Source organism: Pseudomicrostroma glucosiphilum (assembly GCF_003144135.1).
Source record: "Pseudomicrostroma glucosiphilum strain MCA 4718 unplaced genomic scaffold BCV69scaffold_2, whole genome shotgun sequence".
NCBI classification, from domain to species: domain Eukaryota; kingdom Fungi; phylum Basidiomycota; class Exobasidiomycetes; order Microstromatales; family Microstromataceae; genus Microstroma; species Microstroma glucosiphilum.
This window is the reverse complement of record NW_020289914.1, coordinates 308,938-324,287: the sequence shown is the minus strand read 5'-3', so window position 1 is coordinate 324,287 and position 15,350 is coordinate 308,938. Positions and strand designations below refer to the sequence as shown.

Genomic DNA, 15,350 nt, shown 5'->3' with positions numbered 1-15,350 from the left:
CGAGGACAGTCTCACGGCGGGCCATTCTCAGGCGCGCCGTCGGTCCAGGCGGCCCAGGCGGGCTGTGGGCTGGTGCCTGGGGGGTGGATGTACTACTGCCCGCGTGGGCCAATGGCAGTGGCGGAGATGGCCCACTCAGGAGTCTAGACAGGCACGCCGTAGGGTGGGAGAGAGAAGAGCCAGGTGCGAAGGAGGCAGACGAGGGCCAGGCCGCAAATGCATCCTCTGCCCTTCTCTTCCGATATCAATCGCCGTACGCCATTGGCGCTCAAGGCTCCCCGCACCATTTCCCGTAACTTACCACTACCACTCCACTTTGCACACCCTCGGCCAGTCAGAATCGCGGCTCTTTCTTGCTGCCCGCCCCTGGTGGCCCAGGCCTCTGCTCCAGTGACAATCCTTGCTCTGTGTCACACAAGTCACCGCTCTTCCAACCTTGCCGCTGGCGGAAGACCAAGCTGCACCTCCAGGCCTTGGCCTCGGGGACCTTGCTCGGGGCTGACTTCTCCTTCATTGCCACCCTCACTAGCATCAGCATTCGCAAACACATTCATACGCACAAACACTGGTGGCTTCTCCACCACGACATCCGATCAAAAAGTACGCCATGTCTGTCTCAGTGCAAAGCCCCCCTTCGGCTGCTCCCCCTTCGCCCACTTCTTCTTCGCCTCCATCGCCAACATCGACAGGACGCCCTTCGGCTGATGCTTCATCAGATCTGCCTCGGTCACTTGCCTCTTCAATACTCTCACCGCCGGCAGCTTTAAGCTTCTCAGCCAGCTTCGCCAGACCCTCTGGATCTGCACAGCAATCACACCCTCGCACGACCATGGCAGCAGACACCTCAGCTCCGGCCGACTCACAGCAGACAGAAAGCACTTCCGGGTTCTTGGATCGCATTCGAGCACAGTCTCTCTTCGTATCGTCGAATACATCATCGCCCCCTGCTACCTCCCCAGGTCCTTCCATGACGCTGCTAGAGAGGCAACGAAAGTCGTTGCCGGCGAGTAGCTACTCACAAAGCAGGATCGCTCAGCTGGCACTTCTTGCTGATCAGGCCAAGATGGCAGCGACTGGAACCAGCAGCCTAATCGTCGCTAGAGCCAACAACATGTTCGTAGACGAGGCAGTCCGTCAGGCCGCAGGTCAAGTCGGCGAAGAGGCTGGCTCAGACCTTTCTCCCGGCGACGTCGGCGAGCTGATGGTTGACTCAGCCTGGGAAGCTGCATTTTCAGCCCCAGGCTTCCTTGCATCTGCCTCTTCTCTCGCATACGAGTTCAAAGCTCAAGAGCAAAACCGCAAAGAGTGGGCCGGGCAGGCCCTAGCACTGCAGCACCGAAGGTGGACCGTGGCTCCGGAAGGTAGTACACTGCCGGGATTCGGTCCACACAAGCGCCCATCCCCATCCTCCGAAATTGTGAACCCGATTGAGACCATCGCCAAACGACGCCGGGTGTCCTTTGACCAGCGCGATCTCTCCCTCAAAAATCGCCGAGTATCCTTTGCAAAGAATTTGCTGTCTCCGTCCAGAAGTAGCTCACAGCTCAGCCCCTTATCAGGCGCCACCTCAGGCTCAGCCATGGTTTCAAGCTCTGCCTCTGCTTCGACTGCGCCAACTGCAGTCTCCGCCACCAATTCGGCTGCAAGGTCCCCTCCAGCAGAATTCAAGAGCGCTCTGCCATCTGGTACACGGCGGAGATCCTCAATGTCCTCGCCTCCCGAATCACGACCTCAACTGCTGGCAAACGTCATTGCATCGTTTGCGACGCTCCTCGACACTCGACAACAGGCATGCGCCTCACTTGCAGAGCTGGCGAGGACGAGTGACGGGGCGATGCCAGCACTGTCGCCTTCTGCAATCTCGAGGCCATCCTCGCCTCCCATCGGAGCAGCCTCTCTCTTTCCAAACTCTACTGGAGACATGAGTGCCATCGCCGAGAGCGAGGGCGAGGATTCCGATGCGGTGTCAGACGCGAGCCTGAGCGACGCAGCACGCGATCTCAAGGAAATCAGCAGAGCTCAAGAAGCAGCAACTACTCTCCAGGGCCTGTCCAACACCTGGCGGGAGAGCACAGCTCGATCCATCGACACAAAGAAGGAGATCACCTCTTACTCATCTGGACAGGCATCTGCCATGAAGTTACATACTGCACTAGCTGACGTCAAGGAAGACGTCAAAGTGGGAGGTCGCACTGGAATCAAGGTCAGGTCTCCTGATTCTCCCGATGCCGGCAAAGTGCCCACAAGGGTTTGATCTCACGCACTTATGGGTATCGAGCAACATTATAGTCACGTCTCAAAAAGGCCCGAAGATAGCCTTTCCTCTCTCCTCCTCGCTTTCCTCCCTTCTACCCTTGCCCCTGCATATCCTACGTAGACCTCCTCATCGGGATCCTCGTACATCTCTTGCTCTCCTAGCGTTACCTTCATCATACCGTGGCAGATCACATCACATACACGTCGCATGTTCATTCTGCATCCACCTCATACCTCTTTGAGTTACCAGGACGATGTTGTACAATATCATTGCTTTCTCTTTGGGACCTATCTGTGTGGCGTGATGTTGTGAGATGTGAGCTCTTGTTCAAGCCTGGAGCCACCTTTGACCGAAAGTGACTTGCTCACCTTGTCCTTTGCCGTGTGGAGTGGAGAGGCTGCACGTTCCGGAAAGGGAGGAACGTTTGCTCCGCCTTGCCCGCCTGTCGGGCAAAAGGAGGGTGGTCCAAACACGCAGCTGCACCACCGCACCACTCTGCAGTTGCCCCTCTTTCTCCAGTCTCCCCTCTGAACCTCGGCTGCTGCATAGACGACGACGTGGGGGAGTGTGTGTTGTGGAGTGGTAATCGCTGTGTCCTCTAGAGTACATTGCATAGATGGATGGCTAGAGGCACATCGAGTCTCGTCTCGTCTCGTCTTCACTCCTTTACCGTCTTACCGGACGCTCGACGCGGCGCGGCAGTCGCGACATCGTGGCCATCCACCTCCCTCTGTACCTTACAAAGACGTTCCCTACGCCGGGCAATTCGAGCCTCCAAGTTGCGGATCGCGATCGAGCATCCTATGAATAGGCTAGCCTGGAACCCCTTCATAGAAGATACTAGACCAGCGTGCGCCACCCGAGACGTTGTCCTCACACAACAATGATGCTCTCCAACTTCCTCCCCGCGGACTCCCCGCTCAACGATCCGCTCATTACCTACTCCCTCTGCGGCTCTCTCCTGATCCAACACGGTCTCTTCCACCTCCTCTCCGCTACCATCTTCTCCGGCTCAGCCCTGGCTCAGCTCAAGAAACGCTGCTGGATCCTTACCACTTTCAATGCCGGCGTCACCACCCTCGCCGCTCTACCCTATCTCTGGGACTTCTTCAGCCATGGTCTCGACTTTGGAGCCATCCAGCCAAGGAGACCATTCACGCATGCCATGTGCTCCTTCTTTGTGGTTTATCTCGCTTCGGATCTCGGATTGGGGAGTATCTACTATCGGAAGTTGATCAACTTCTCCTCAGGTTGGGCGCATCACACCGTATACCTGGTGCTGTTTACATTTTGGGTACACAAGGGGTGGGGTCATATCGCTGTAATGGCCTGCGTATTCGAGGTGAGTAGTGTACCGAGCTTTTTCGATGCGGTTCTTTGTTTCCCCGCTGAACATTACTCCTCTTCCTTTGACCTTTAGCTTCCCACCTTCATCATGGGCATTGCCTCTCTGCATCCACCTCTGCGGTCCAACATTGCCTTCACCTCTACCTTCTTCCTCACACGCGTCTTCTTCCACATCGCCCTCCTTGCCGCATCCGTCACCGAACACGGTCGATCGGCTCCACGCATAAATGGATCACTAGGTCCTTGCATATCGATTGCAGTCACACTTCCTATGCACCTCTGGTGGGGGTGGAAGTGCATCCTCTCTGTCCGGAGACGGATGGCCAAGCGAAAGCTGGCAGCAAAGGCAGAGCGAGAAAAGCAGGCCAACGAGTTTGCCAATATCGCTGCTCAGGCCTTCAATGGTTTCCAAGCCCCTAACCTCTCCAGTGCGGTCAATACGCCGCTGCCCACGCCTGGTCCAAGCCCCGTACTCAGTGCCACTAGGTTGATCGATTCCGGCACTAGCGCATTCGCAAAGGCTGCGGCTGCTGGAAAGCGACCTATGAATCTCGTACTGGGGCGAACAAAGTCTGCAAGCGCCATCGACTCGATTCCAATGCTGGACGCTTCGCCGCAAGTCTCTGCAGATCCGTCCCTCCTGCAAGTCCCCGTACGTCCAGGTCTCCAGCGACGGCGGACCTCGGCAGACGCAGTACGCCAAGCGCGCCATCTCACCGCGCCTGTCCCGCCAGAGGGCGCCACGGACGAGTCTCGAGAGCCCTTTCTGGCAATTCGTTCAGCGGCAGAAGCTCGAGATCGAGCTCGACGTCTTGTGGCGGATGCGGTGAGACGATTGTGGGTTGGTGCACCAGACTCGTGGAGACGTCAATTCGAGGAAGAGGCACTACAGATGGAGCTCCGTCGAGCGCCTAGAAGGGTTGGCGTGTCCCTTGGAGAGATGTCGGAGAGGAGCGATACGGAAGTGGACACCCCTCCCAGCGATGAGGGCGAGGATCGTCAATTGGTGAGGACGGCGGCAGAGCAGCGTAGTCGCGCCCAAAAGGCACGGGCTATGCTCCGTCGCGGAGTGTTGCGAGCGGTACGCAGGGCGATCAACGGCAAGACCGACAGCGGGACGCTGACAGACGGGTACAGTCAGAGCGACGATGAAGCGCTCGCACGTACCAGGAGCGAGACGGACCGGGCTCTGAGCAACTTGGACCTGACTAGTGTATTCAAGCTGTCTGGACTGCCTCTGCCCCCGGATCTGGTGGGTGATCCATACGAAGTGCGGCCGTTGAATGTGGAGAAGAAGGAGGGAGAGAGGAGGAGACGATTTGTGGGAGATTTGCGTCGCAAGATGGAAGTCAGAGCTAGAGACGTCGTCGTGTGGGACGATTGAGGGGCAAAGTTTGAGGGAGAGGGAGCTCCTTTGGCGCGCAGGGCAGTGGCCTTTCATTTCACACATATACCATGCATTGCTCTAGTATCCTACTTTCTTGCTATACCACGCTATCAAGCTCATCCCCGGTGACATCCCAAATAATCGCCATTAAGCCCATACGTGTGTGTGTGTGCGTCTGTGTACCACTACGAGTGTAGTCTATACGTGCGTAGGTGCACGAGCCGCCTTGGAGGGGCGGATAGACGTCTTATCTTGTCTTGTCTTGCTTGACATGACTCACGGCGCTCCCGTCGTCCCCCCTCCCCCTCTTTCCCCGCTATCAATCAGCCAGGCCTTTTCCGGGAAAGGGAAGAGTGTGCGGTGCGGTGCGCCTGCGCCGACTATGTTCGGCTCAACTCCTCTGAATGAATGGGTGAGTCTATCTATCCTTAGACTGGACACGGGCCATGCCAATGGCGAGGGTGGAGTGTGTGAGATTGGCTTTGAGCGAGCAAATCGAGTGAGCTCAGTTGCTGGCCTCGGCTCCTCTTCAGTCTGGGAGCCCAGGTCGGAGCGGCGGGGCGCTCGACGGGGCGGAGGTGATTGGTGCAGCAGCGCCTGCGCGATAAAGGGGCAGGCGCAACCACGCCCACACAGTCGGAGCGAGGCACCCCTGCCTGCCCCAGGTCAGCCCAGCCAAGGGCGTGTGCGTATCTCGGAGGGACGCCGGCCGTCAAGAGATTGAGCGCAGGGACTCTTAAATGCCTCGGACGATTGCTTCCCACCCGCAACTCATCCCCCTTGGCCTCGTAGTACTCACTCCCTTTGCTCACTCGCACTCGTAGTCGCCCTTCATCCAGACTCTCTCCCTCGCGCCTCGATCCACATCGCACCCACCTCACACAGCTACCTGCCTGCTCAGCCCCGCACTTCCTACGCCACTTGTCGCACCCACCCCACACATTCACACACACACACACACACACGGACCTTATCGCAATGTCGCCGGTAAAGGTGCCAACCGCTGCAAAGCACCCACTGGACCCCCCTGCCAAGGATGAGGTGAGTAGATGAGACGGATCAGGGGAAGCAGCACATCTACCATTGCCCCGTCATGCCTTGCTCACCACTACCACCACCACCGATCTCCTTCCCGCCCCCTCCCCTGCAGATCCTCGCCGTCAGCAATGCCGTGCGTACATACATGACCGAGAAGCTCCACGCAAAGGCGTTCCGCTTCCTCAACATCTTCCTACACGAGCCAGAGAAGAATGCCGTCATCGATGCCGGCTTCTTCGCCGGCGGAAGCGCTGCTGCTGCCACCTCCAAGGTGCAGCGTCAATTCTGGGTTCACATCAATGACATTGTGTCCGGTGCTGCCTATGAGATCCTCACCACCATTGACAATGGCGTCTCCATTGACAATGTAGAGAAGCTCGCAGAAGGCGTACAGCCATCCCTCACTGCAGAGGAGCTCTGTCTGGCAGAGGAAATGTGCCGCAAGGACCAGCGAGTCCTCAAGGCAGCTGCCGACGTTGGCGTATCCGCAGAGCAGCTCTACTGTGATGGTTGGAGTATCGGATGGGACTCGCGATGGCCAGGCAGGCGTTTGCAGAATTGCATCGCTTACGCTCGTTACGGAAAGGATGAGCACCTCTATGCTCACCCCTTGGACTTCATGCCTGTGCTGGACTGCAACACCGGTGAGATTCTTGCCATCGACTACCCTCCTCACCGAGTCGGAAAGGATGGAGCATTGAGCTCTGGTACTACCGCCGAGCCCAAGGAGGCCTCCTTCGACCCTCCCACGGAGCGAGCACGAATCCCACCCCCTACCCAGAAGCACGACTACCTGCCAGAATTTGCCACTGCTTCCCCCTTTAGCCCCGAGAAGCCCATTCAGATGCGAACAGACCTCAAGCCGCTTCACATTGAGCAGCCAGAGGGTGTGAGCTTCAAGTTGGACGGAAACGTCCTGGAGTGGCAGAAGTGGAAGGTCCACGTTGGATTCCACTCGCGAGAGGGCCTGGTCCTGTCCACTATCACCTACAAGGACGATGAGATTGCAGGCGCCAGCAAGGCTGAGCCCAAGGAGAGGCCCCTCTTCTACCGTATGAGCTTGGCTGAGATGGTTGTGCCCTATGCCGACCCTGCCTGGCCCCACTACAAGAAGTTTGCCTTTGACGTAGGAGAGTACGGACTGGGTTTCCTTGCCAACTCCCTCTCGCTCGGCTGCGACTGTCTGGGTCAGATCCAGTACATGGACGGCCACAACACCAAGCACGACGGTAGCGTTGACACTGTCAAGAATGCCATTTGCATCCACGAGGAGGACACTGGACTCATGTGGAAGCACACCGACTACCGCTCTGGTGGACGAGCTCACAATGTGCGAGGCAGGAAGCTAGTCATCTCCATGGTGTGCACCGTAGCCAACTACGAGTACCAGATCAACTGGAGCTTCCACCTGGACGGCAACATCGAGCTTGACATTAAGCTCACTGGTATCCTAAACCTCTACCTCTTGGCCCCCGGAGAGCCCACTGGCGGCTACGCTACCGAGGTGGCACCTCAGATTTCTGCCCATCTCCACCAGCACTTGTTCTCCCTCCGAGTAGACCCTCACATTGATGGTCCAAGGAACAGTGTCGTCGAGCAAGAGATTGTGGCCAAGTCTGAGCCTACTGGAAGCAACGAGAACTGGGCCGGCAACGGTTTCACAACGGTGAAGCGCGTGCTACAGACTGCCGGCGAGGCAGTTCGTGACGCCAACCCCAACAACGAGCGTAGCTGGACCATTGTCAATGAGAATGTCAAGCACTACTCTAGCGGTAGTCCCGTAGGCTACAAGCTCATGACCGCTTCTATGCCCAAGTTGTACGCCAAGCAAGACTCCATCTGTGCCGTACGCGCACCCTTCTCAAAGCACAGTCTCTGGACCGTCCCTTACGAGGAGATGCGCCTCTACCCCGCCGGACGCTACCCCGTCCAAACTCGCGAGGTGCAAAAGGACTCTGTACAGAATTGGGTCGGTGATGGATCTGCCAAGGTGGCAAACGAGGACATCATTACCTTTTTCACCGTCGGAACCACGCATGTTCCTCGACCGGAAGACTTCCCAGTCATGCCCGCCGAGACGATCCGAGTCATGTTCAAGCCAGTTGGATTCTTTGCAAGGAACCCAGCATTGGATGTCCCTTCGGTGCAGGATGCAAAGAGTGTTGCGGCCAAGTTCGGAATGGAGACGGGAGCGACGAATGGAACGAATGGAACATCGTGCTGCAAGTGAGCGCTCACCCATCGGTTGTGCTGCGCTTCGCTCCGCTGTGCTGTGCTGTGCTATGCTATGCTATGTTGTGAAATGGTGAATATGTCTTGTATCGATCGTCCTATGTCTCGTCGCGTCTTATGCCCTCTTATCGGATCGGGAAGAAATTCTAGCTATATGTGTATGTAACGAAGAGAAGAACAGAGTGATATTTGTGATGTGATATGATTCGCCCGGGTAATTTGGTGACAATGCTGGTGGAGATTCGTATGATGCTTTTGATGCGGTTGATGGTGATGGTGATGGTGGTGGTGACAATGATGACGACAGTGCCAATGACGACAAAGAGAAGCAGAAGGCGTGCGCTTCCCCCATCCAGATGTTCTTGCCCCTAAAAACCCTAAATGCCCCTCCTGACTCTCCCTGCAAAGCCCTCTTTATCCTCCACCCACCCATCTCCAGACGATAACCCGTCCTCTGCGTCGTGGATCATCGTGGAAGAGACTGTTCCAGAGACGCGCTTCGACTATGTAGCCTTTATTGCGCAGCTCAGTCTCCACTGTCACAGACGGAGCTGCTACGACTTCTTGAGGGATAGGAGGCGGAGTGGTGCTGGAGTAAAGGGGTTGGAGAAGCGCTTCGAATGTGATTAGGTGGGTGGGCCATTGGTGCAGTGGTACGTCTGAGCCTACCACCTCCTCTGCATCTCCCCTCGATTGCGAACCCGAGGGTGAATCCCACATCGCGCGGTGCACTCGTGTGTCCCACTCTCCCACAGCGGGAGTGGAGACGAAGGACTCGCCCACCTTCGAAGGAAGGTAGAGACGGAGGTAGCGTAGCGGATCCTGGTAGAAGTAGTCGGACTCGTCGCGATAGACGTTGCCGCTGCCGTTGCCGCTGCCGCTGCTGCTGCTGAGGTTGTCAGTGGAGTTTCCTCTGGGAGGTTCACAGCTGATGAACCAGAGTCGATCCTCTTCTCCTCCTCCTCTCTCGAGCTCCTTCAAGTGAAAGTGACTCTGCCAAGGTGTAGAGTGGCAGGGCATGAGGAATCCCACACTCTTGAGCTCCCCCCTGGAGTGCGCTGCACGCAGGTAGCGCGGTAGAGTGAAGGACTGGGCGATGCAGTGGAAGAGGAGGAGGTAGATCGCCAGTGGGAGGGTGCTCAGGTGCAGGAGGAAGAGCTTGCGGTGCGACGTGCTGGTGAGAAGGGAGGAAAAAGTGCTCCTACGCTGCTTGGAGACGCTACTGGTTGCGCTTGTGGCGCTGGCAGGGGCGCAACTACTGGCACTGGAGGTAGGGGTAGCGAGGTACTTGCCCGCCATGATGTGCAGTAGCGCCACTACCGGCTGGAGAAAGCGCCACTCCTTGTGACCCAAACACGAGTACACCGCAATTGTCCAGAGCGTCAGTCTGACTAGTGACCTGCCGATTCCGCCCTGCAACAAGAGGTTCCTCCCCCCGAGGAAGATGGAAGGCAAAGCGGTCATGCCTACAATGGGCAGACCTTGGCTGAGGTACCAGTGCCAGGGGTTGGACCCGTAGAAGAGGGAGATGGACTGGAAGACATTTTGGTTCAAAAAGGGAATGAGTGGGAGTGCCGGTCTTTGGTGGAACCAGGAGTCGAGGACAGCGGTGACGAGGAGGGAGACGAGACTGTGCGAAGAACAGACTCGCTGTCAGTAGGGTAAGAGGGTGGAGACCATTCATCTTCCGAGCATACTCACCCAATGACGATGGCGCTCACGATGAGAGAGGTACGTCTATCGGCAGGTTGTCTGATCTTCTCTTTGAAACCGCTGATGGCTCCTGGCGATCTAACCATCTCTTCGGCGAACAGAAACATCCAGAGGACAGCATTCGTCGGTCTGATGAGGCAAGCCAAAGCGGCCAAACTCAGTGGCAGGCTATGTCCGCCACTAGCCTCGTGCGTGCTCTTGAACCAGGAATAAAGGGCGATAGTGCTCAAGCTCGCTTCAGCAGTGTTTGAAAACGTACGACTAGCCGTATAGAGATAGTACGGTGATGTGAGAAGGGAGAAAAGGGTAGCATACCCGACGGAAGGCCCTCCGATGAGCTGATCAGCTATCATATATGTATGATGAGCCGCAACAGCCGAGAGAACAGCTTGGATCAGACGTGGGGTGAGGGTCTGAGGGAAGAAGAGGGACAGGGTGCGAATGTCAGGACACGCTTACGGCCTTTTGCAGAGCAGGATCTACGACTCACAAGTAGTGTGAAGTACTGATCTAGCTCTGTCGACTTGAGCGACAGATAGCCAGGCACAAACATGAGAGGGTACAGCACACTCCTTACTGGACCTCCCTGCAGGTAGTCCCAGAGCCTCCGGGGCGAGCCATGCTGCGTCACTAGTCCAAGCCAAGACTCAGCGCCTCCAGGGTGTCGCCACTCCCACGTGAGGTACCCGTACCCGAAGCTGAGTCGATGAGCCACTTCTTGCGATTGCCAGAACTCGTCTGGCTGGAAGAAAGTCAGGGTCAGACAGGCGAGCAGCAAGTGGAAGCCGATGAGGAAGAAAAGGGGAGAGGCTCGGCCTTGCTGGTGCGAAGCTTGAAGGTGCTTGTGGTCAATCTGATTGAAATCGGGAGGGATGGCAGGGAAGTCGTTCCTGTCTGCTTCGAGGTGGGCACCAGACTCCTCTTCACCTCGTCTTCTGAGATTGCCTGCCGTTGAGCTGCTATTTGTTGAACTTGTCGCGCCAGAGGCGAGGGCCGGCTGGTCTTGTGGCATACTTGTATCAGGGCTGGCGTCGCCCATCTCTTCTTGCGGAGCCTTGGAGTGACTCGCCTTTGCCCTCTTCGCAGCTCTCTGCTCTGCCTTCTGCAGAGCAGCGTCACTAGCGTCAGCTAAGGTGCCTTCGCTCTCGAGTCGTTCTTTATTGCGGATCCTGTTCAGCGCGTGGCGATGGCTTTTGCTCGTCATGTGATGTCGCTCGTCGGCTTGCCGGTAGTAGACTGGGGCAGAGTCTGGCTTCTCACGAGAGTTCGTGCAGACTTCGCACAGCTTGTATGCATTTGAAGACAAGGAGGATGAGCCAGCGTCGGCGGCGACAGCAGCATCAGGCCTCGCCTCCGGCTCTTTCAGCAGAGGCACTAGCTCCCGCTTTGAAGCCTCGGTATGCACAGACGCAGGCAACCTCTTACCGGCGAGGAACATTTTGACAGCCTCTAGTGCCGGCGTCTTGACATTGTCTTGCCACTTGTCGACATCGGTGGTGTCCAGAAGGATGACCTCTACCTCCTCTCCCCTGTCTCTTCGTTTCCTGGCCTCGGGCAGCAACTTGTTCTTCATCCAGGCGACTTGCTTCTTCGCGTACTGCCTCGTCGCGGTCATCATGCCTTGCAGACCGCGCTCGAAGAGTGCTTTGAGCTCCGGTGATAGAGCAGCTAGATCTACATTGACACCGGACGTACCTGCAGCGTCAAGGGCATCTAGGAAAGGCTTGAATTCCTTGTAGCCTATAGCCTGAAAGATGCCCCGCGTATAGTCCGTCTCGTCTCTGCCCTCGTCTGTCTTCATTCTTTCAGCGATCTCCCTCAGCTCGCAGATCTCCTTTAAGAGCCCAGCCGGAATCATCTTTTCCACCCTCTTGTCGAGCCGAAGATAGAGATCGTCTCGAGAAGCCCACACCCAGATCAGTAACACCCGCAGCGGCCTGCCAGCCCATTCAGAGGGCGACGGAGAGTTCGAGGTGTCCTCGCCTCCCTTGCCTCCGTCCTCTTGCTCCCTGACCCAGTCGGAATGAGGCCGACCAGTGTCTGCAATGACGCGCAAGGAGTTCGAGATCTTCCGACTGTCTTGGGGATGCCATCTCTTGGCCATATCTGGGTCCAGCTTATCCAGCAGTTGCCACAGATGTAGAGGCGGCACGCCTGGCAAGGTATTGCGAGATGTGGAGACCACGGCCTCCCACGTTGCTGCCTCAGCAGGGGGCAACGTCCTGATGCGCTGCATCAGCTCCTCATCAGCAGGGCTGGTGACTGTGCTCGCCTCTCTGGGCTCAATATCACCTCCACGCCCCTCTGCCAGACGGGCAGTAACGACTTTACCGGGAAAGAGCAGGTGCTGAACATAGTACGTAGTACCTCCAACGACCAGGGGAAGCTCTCCCTGCTGCAGCATCCCCTCACCGAGTGTCTTAGCATCATGACAGAACCTACCAACATCGTACTCTTCGCCGACGGGGAGAAAGGACATCAAGTGGTGGGGCACGGAAGCCATCTCGCTCACATTGGCCTTGTTTGTGATCACGTCCAGCCCATGATAGATCTGCATCGAGTCAGCAGAGATGACCGAAGCGGAAGTGTACTTCTCAGACGAGGGAGCGGAAGAGGCAGCGGCGGAAGAGATGTACTCTGCAATCTCGACGCCGAGCTGGGACTTGCCGGTACCTGTAGATCCGATCACAGCGATGATTTCATGGGACGGTTCGGTGGACGTGGAAGGCTGACGCCCGAGTCCCAGAGTCTGAAAAGTAATGAGGCAATGTCGAGTCAGATCGGGAAAGGCTCAGAAGAGAAGGGCTTCGAGAGGGAGATCCAATGAATTGAAGAGAAGGAACAAGTGCTTCTGCGGCGAGCCTGTCTCTCCGTACGTCTCCGTGCCCACACCCGTTGCCACCGCTTATACGCCCAGGTCCTGCCAGGAGTCGAGTGCAGAATGAACAAGGAGGGCAGGAATGTCAGCCTACCCTCCCCTTCCTGCTTCTGCAACAGCAGCTTTGTTCCTCTACTCAAGCATCCGAAATAGGCGACGGATTCAAGGGAAATATAGAGACTCACCTTCTGAATCATCGATGCCGCGATGGGATGATAGAAGCTCTTGTGCTCCAGGAACGTCTTCTTCGCCAGCTCTGGAGCGATCTTTGACAACGAACGGTAGATGGGTCGGTTGTACTGCGAGAGGGAGGGACATGATGAGTAATCAGCGCAAGTGCTTGTCTCGATCTGTGCTCTGCGTCAAAAGACTCACCTTCATCCTTCCTTGTCGAGAGACCCACTGCGCCGCCTCCTTGATGAAGCTGCTCTCCTTGTCCTCCAGGGCGAGCTCGAAGAAGCGGAGCATAACCTCTCCGTTTGCGCCCTTGTCGCTCGTAAATCGGTATACCTCGTCCATGTGCTTGGCGTACTTATCCAGGAACTTCAGAGACGAATCTTCGTGTAGCCGCTCCATGAAGACGATCAGCTGGTCCGTATCGAAGGATTCGATGTCCTTTATTGAAAAGTCGCCCACTTTGGGTGCTTCCGAAGACTTGATCACATCTGACCACCTCTTTGCAAGCGCATAGCTCTCCTGAGCCAGCGAGTCGTTGTACGTCATTTTCACGGGAAGAGCCAAGCCCTCACCATGGAGCCACGCCTTCCAGTCGACCTTGTTCAGATCTGCAGTGATCTCATCAGAAGATGCATAGAAGGAATACAGGTGATCAATGAAATCCTGCGTGGTCACCGAGCGGTTGTAGAAGGTCTTGAAATAGCTCTTGATGAAGGGCAGGAAAATGTCCAGCCCTCCAACTGTCCTCTCCAGATGTAGGATGAGATTTGAGCCGGCTTCGTAAGGAATCGACGAGAAGGCATCGTCTGGATCCTCTCCCTCTGTGAAGACAGGGACCAGTCGCTGGAAGCGAGGTGTGTCTTCATTCTGCTTCCTGGCGTCCAGCAGCGCCTTGGCTCCGATGATGTAAGAGAAGCCGCGGTGAGCTGGGCCCTCTTCTGGTCCATGAACGTACTGCAGAGCCAATCTCTCAAGGTACACGTTGATTCCTTCGTTGAGCCAGAACGATGACCAGTCACCGCAGGATGTCAAATTTCCCGACCACGAGTGCGAAAGCTCATGCAGCAGGACATCACACTGCGACCTGTCCCCGACGATCAGTGTCGGCGTCAGTGTCGTCATGTTGGCATTCTCCATGCCTCCATAGGGAAAGCTTGGAGGCAGAACAACGCTGTCGTACCGCGTCCAAGAGTAAGGGCTGACGATGTCTTCGAGTGCTTTGAGGTAATTCTCAGCATTTGTCTCGAACTCCCATTTGCACCTGGCAAGGTCAGGCTTTTCAGCCCATAGACCGGTACGTGGGCCCAGCGGAGCAAAGGCAAGATGCCCAGCCACGATTGCGATGAGGTACGAAGGGATGCTGACTTTCTGAGAGAAGCCATAGGTGCGAACCTCTTCTGGGTTGGCAATGGCTTCGTCAGGAGTGACCGGGTCAAGGAAGCGCTCGTGGTTCTCAGGATCGACGGGCAGAGCCGACATGAGGATGGGGTATTGCGACTTGACAGTGGCCGTGTACGTGATCTTCCACCATGGTGAATCAAACAGAGGGACCAATGATCGGCAATGAATGGCCTGGCATTGCGAGTAGAGGAAAGGAGCTGTCTTGGCTGCCGTCTGCTCAGCGGATAGCCAGCCAAGCGCTGTACAGTCAGCAGTCGTGGAATACTTGATGTGCAGCTTGAATTCCTCGCCCTCTTGCGAAGGCTGAGGCAGGGTGATGACGAGCGGTGAGCCGAGAGAATTCTTCCTAGGCTCTACAGTGAAGTCAAGCTTGTGGCCGTGCGAGGTCACAGATGAGACATCGAGGTAGCTAGAGTCCAAGCGCAGCTCCTTCTTTCCGCTCTTGAGCGCCCTTATGGTGTGCTCAACACTGCCAGAGATGAGCTTCTTGTCCCAGTTGACGTCCCATTCGAGGTGCAGGTGCAGGGGCCTGAACGAGGTGATGGATGAGAGGGTGTGAATGTCCGAGGGTTCGCGGGTGGGTGGAGGAGGCACAGAAGTGGGGGGCGTGAACTTGACCATAGCTGCGTAGCCTCTGACGGGTTGAGCAGATGCAAAGGGTATACGGGTGATTGCAAGTCGGTTAACAGGTGACGTGAGATAACGAGGCGGTCTACTGAGGGCGGTACTGGCAATGCTCCTGGTGTGGGTCGGGCAGCGGGGGTTGATTTGGGTATGCAAAAGTTGGCGTGTGTACAAGGATGGCGTTGGTGACCTGCCTCTCATCCGAGCCCCTTGTTGACTTAAATGATGGTGCTGAGGCTGCTTGATAACGAGGTCCAGGGACGAATAGGGACCATGGTCAGAGCAGGACCGTGCCT

The 15,350-nt window shown here is 56.7% G+C and overlaps 4 protein-coding genes across 4 annotated transcripts; 3 read left to right on the top strand and 1 right to left on the bottom strand.

The window, feature by feature from the left end:
* Positions 1-229: 229 nt before the first annotated feature.
* On the top strand, positions 230-2,544 carry BCV69DRAFT_280338 (hypothetical protein). Its single transcript, XM_025491577.1, has one exon. It carries the CDS (start codon positions 608-610, stop codon positions 2,252-2,254), a length of 1,647 nt encoding a protein of 548 aa, XP_025349893.1. The 5' UTR covers positions 230-607; the 3' UTR covers positions 2,255-2,544.
* Positions 2,545-2,761: 217 nt separating this feature from the next.
* BCV69DRAFT_280337 (hypothetical protein) lies at positions 2,762-5,109 on the top strand. The gene is made up of 2 exons (XM_025491576.1): positions 2,762-3,599; positions 3,678-5,109. The coding sequence occupies exons 1-2, from the start codon at positions 3,141-3,143 to the stop codon at positions 4,986-4,988; spliced, it is 1,770 nt and encodes a 589-aa protein (XP_025349892.1). The 5' UTR covers positions 2,762-3,140; the 3' UTR covers positions 4,989-5,109.
* A 705-nt stretch (positions 5,110-5,814) lies between these two features.
* On the top strand, positions 5,815-8,462 carry BCV69DRAFT_255540 (peroxisomal copper amine oxidase). Its single transcript, XM_025490582.1, has 2 exons — positions 5,815-6,032; positions 6,142-8,462. Exons 1-2 carry the CDS (start codon positions 5,970-5,972, stop codon positions 8,257-8,259), a joined length of 2,181 nt encoding a protein of 726 aa, XP_025349891.1. The 5' UTR covers positions 5,815-5,969; the 3' UTR covers positions 8,260-8,462.
* Positions 8,463-8,622: 160 nt separating this feature from the next.
* BCV69DRAFT_310248 (hypothetical protein) lies at positions 8,623-15,327 on the bottom strand. Its single transcript, XM_025494778.1, has 5 exons — positions 13,228-15,327; positions 13,038-13,151; positions 10,465-12,723; positions 9,963-10,387; positions 8,623-9,891 (listed from the first exon to the last, which is right to left on the bottom strand). Exons 1-5 carry the CDS (start codon positions 15,253-15,255, stop codon positions 8,676-8,678), a joined length of 6,042 nt encoding a protein of 2,013 aa, XP_025349890.1. The 5' UTR covers positions 15,256-15,327; the 3' UTR covers positions 8,623-8,675.
* Between the last annotated feature and the right edge of the window lie 23 nt (positions 15,328-15,350).

What these genes read in the sequence shown, in the direction of transcription:
- BCV69DRAFT_280338 (XM_025491577.1), top strand. Translation starts at nt 608, where the DNA reads ATGTCTGTCTCAGTGCAAAGCCCCCCTTCGGCTGCTCCCCCTTCGCCC.
- BCV69DRAFT_280337 (XM_025491576.1), top strand. Translation starts at nt 3,141, where the DNA reads ATGATGCTCTCCAACTTCCTCCCCGCGGACTCCCCGCTCAACGATCCG. An exon ending in TAATGGCCTGCGTATTCGAG is followed by an intron (nt 3,600 to 3,677) that starts GTGAGTAGTGTA and finishes TTTGACCTTTAG; the next exon opens with CTTCCCACCTTCATCATGGG.
- BCV69DRAFT_255540 (XM_025490582.1), top strand. Translation starts at nt 5,970, where the DNA reads ATGTCGCCGGTAAAGGTGCCAACCGCTGCAAAGCACCCACTGGACCCC. An exon ending in ACCCCCCTGCCAAGGATGAG is followed by an intron (nt 6,033 to 6,141) that starts GTGAGTAGATGA and finishes CCTCCCCTGCAG; the next exon opens with ATCCTCGCCGTCAGCAATGC.
- BCV69DRAFT_310248 (XM_025494778.1), bottom strand. Translation starts at nt 15,255, where the DNA reads ATGAGAGGCAGGTCACCAACGCCATCCTTGTACACACGCCAACTTTTG. An exon ending in ATCAGTACTTCACACTACTT is followed by an intron (nt 10,388 to 10,464) that starts GTGAGTCGTAGA and finishes TTCTTCCCTCAG; the next exon opens with ACCCTCACCCCACGTCTGAT. An exon ending in GTGAGCGCCATCGTCATTGG is followed by an intron (nt 9,892 to 9,962) that starts GTGAGTATGCTC and finishes TTCTTCGCACAG; the next exon opens with TCTCGTCTCCCTCCTCGTCA.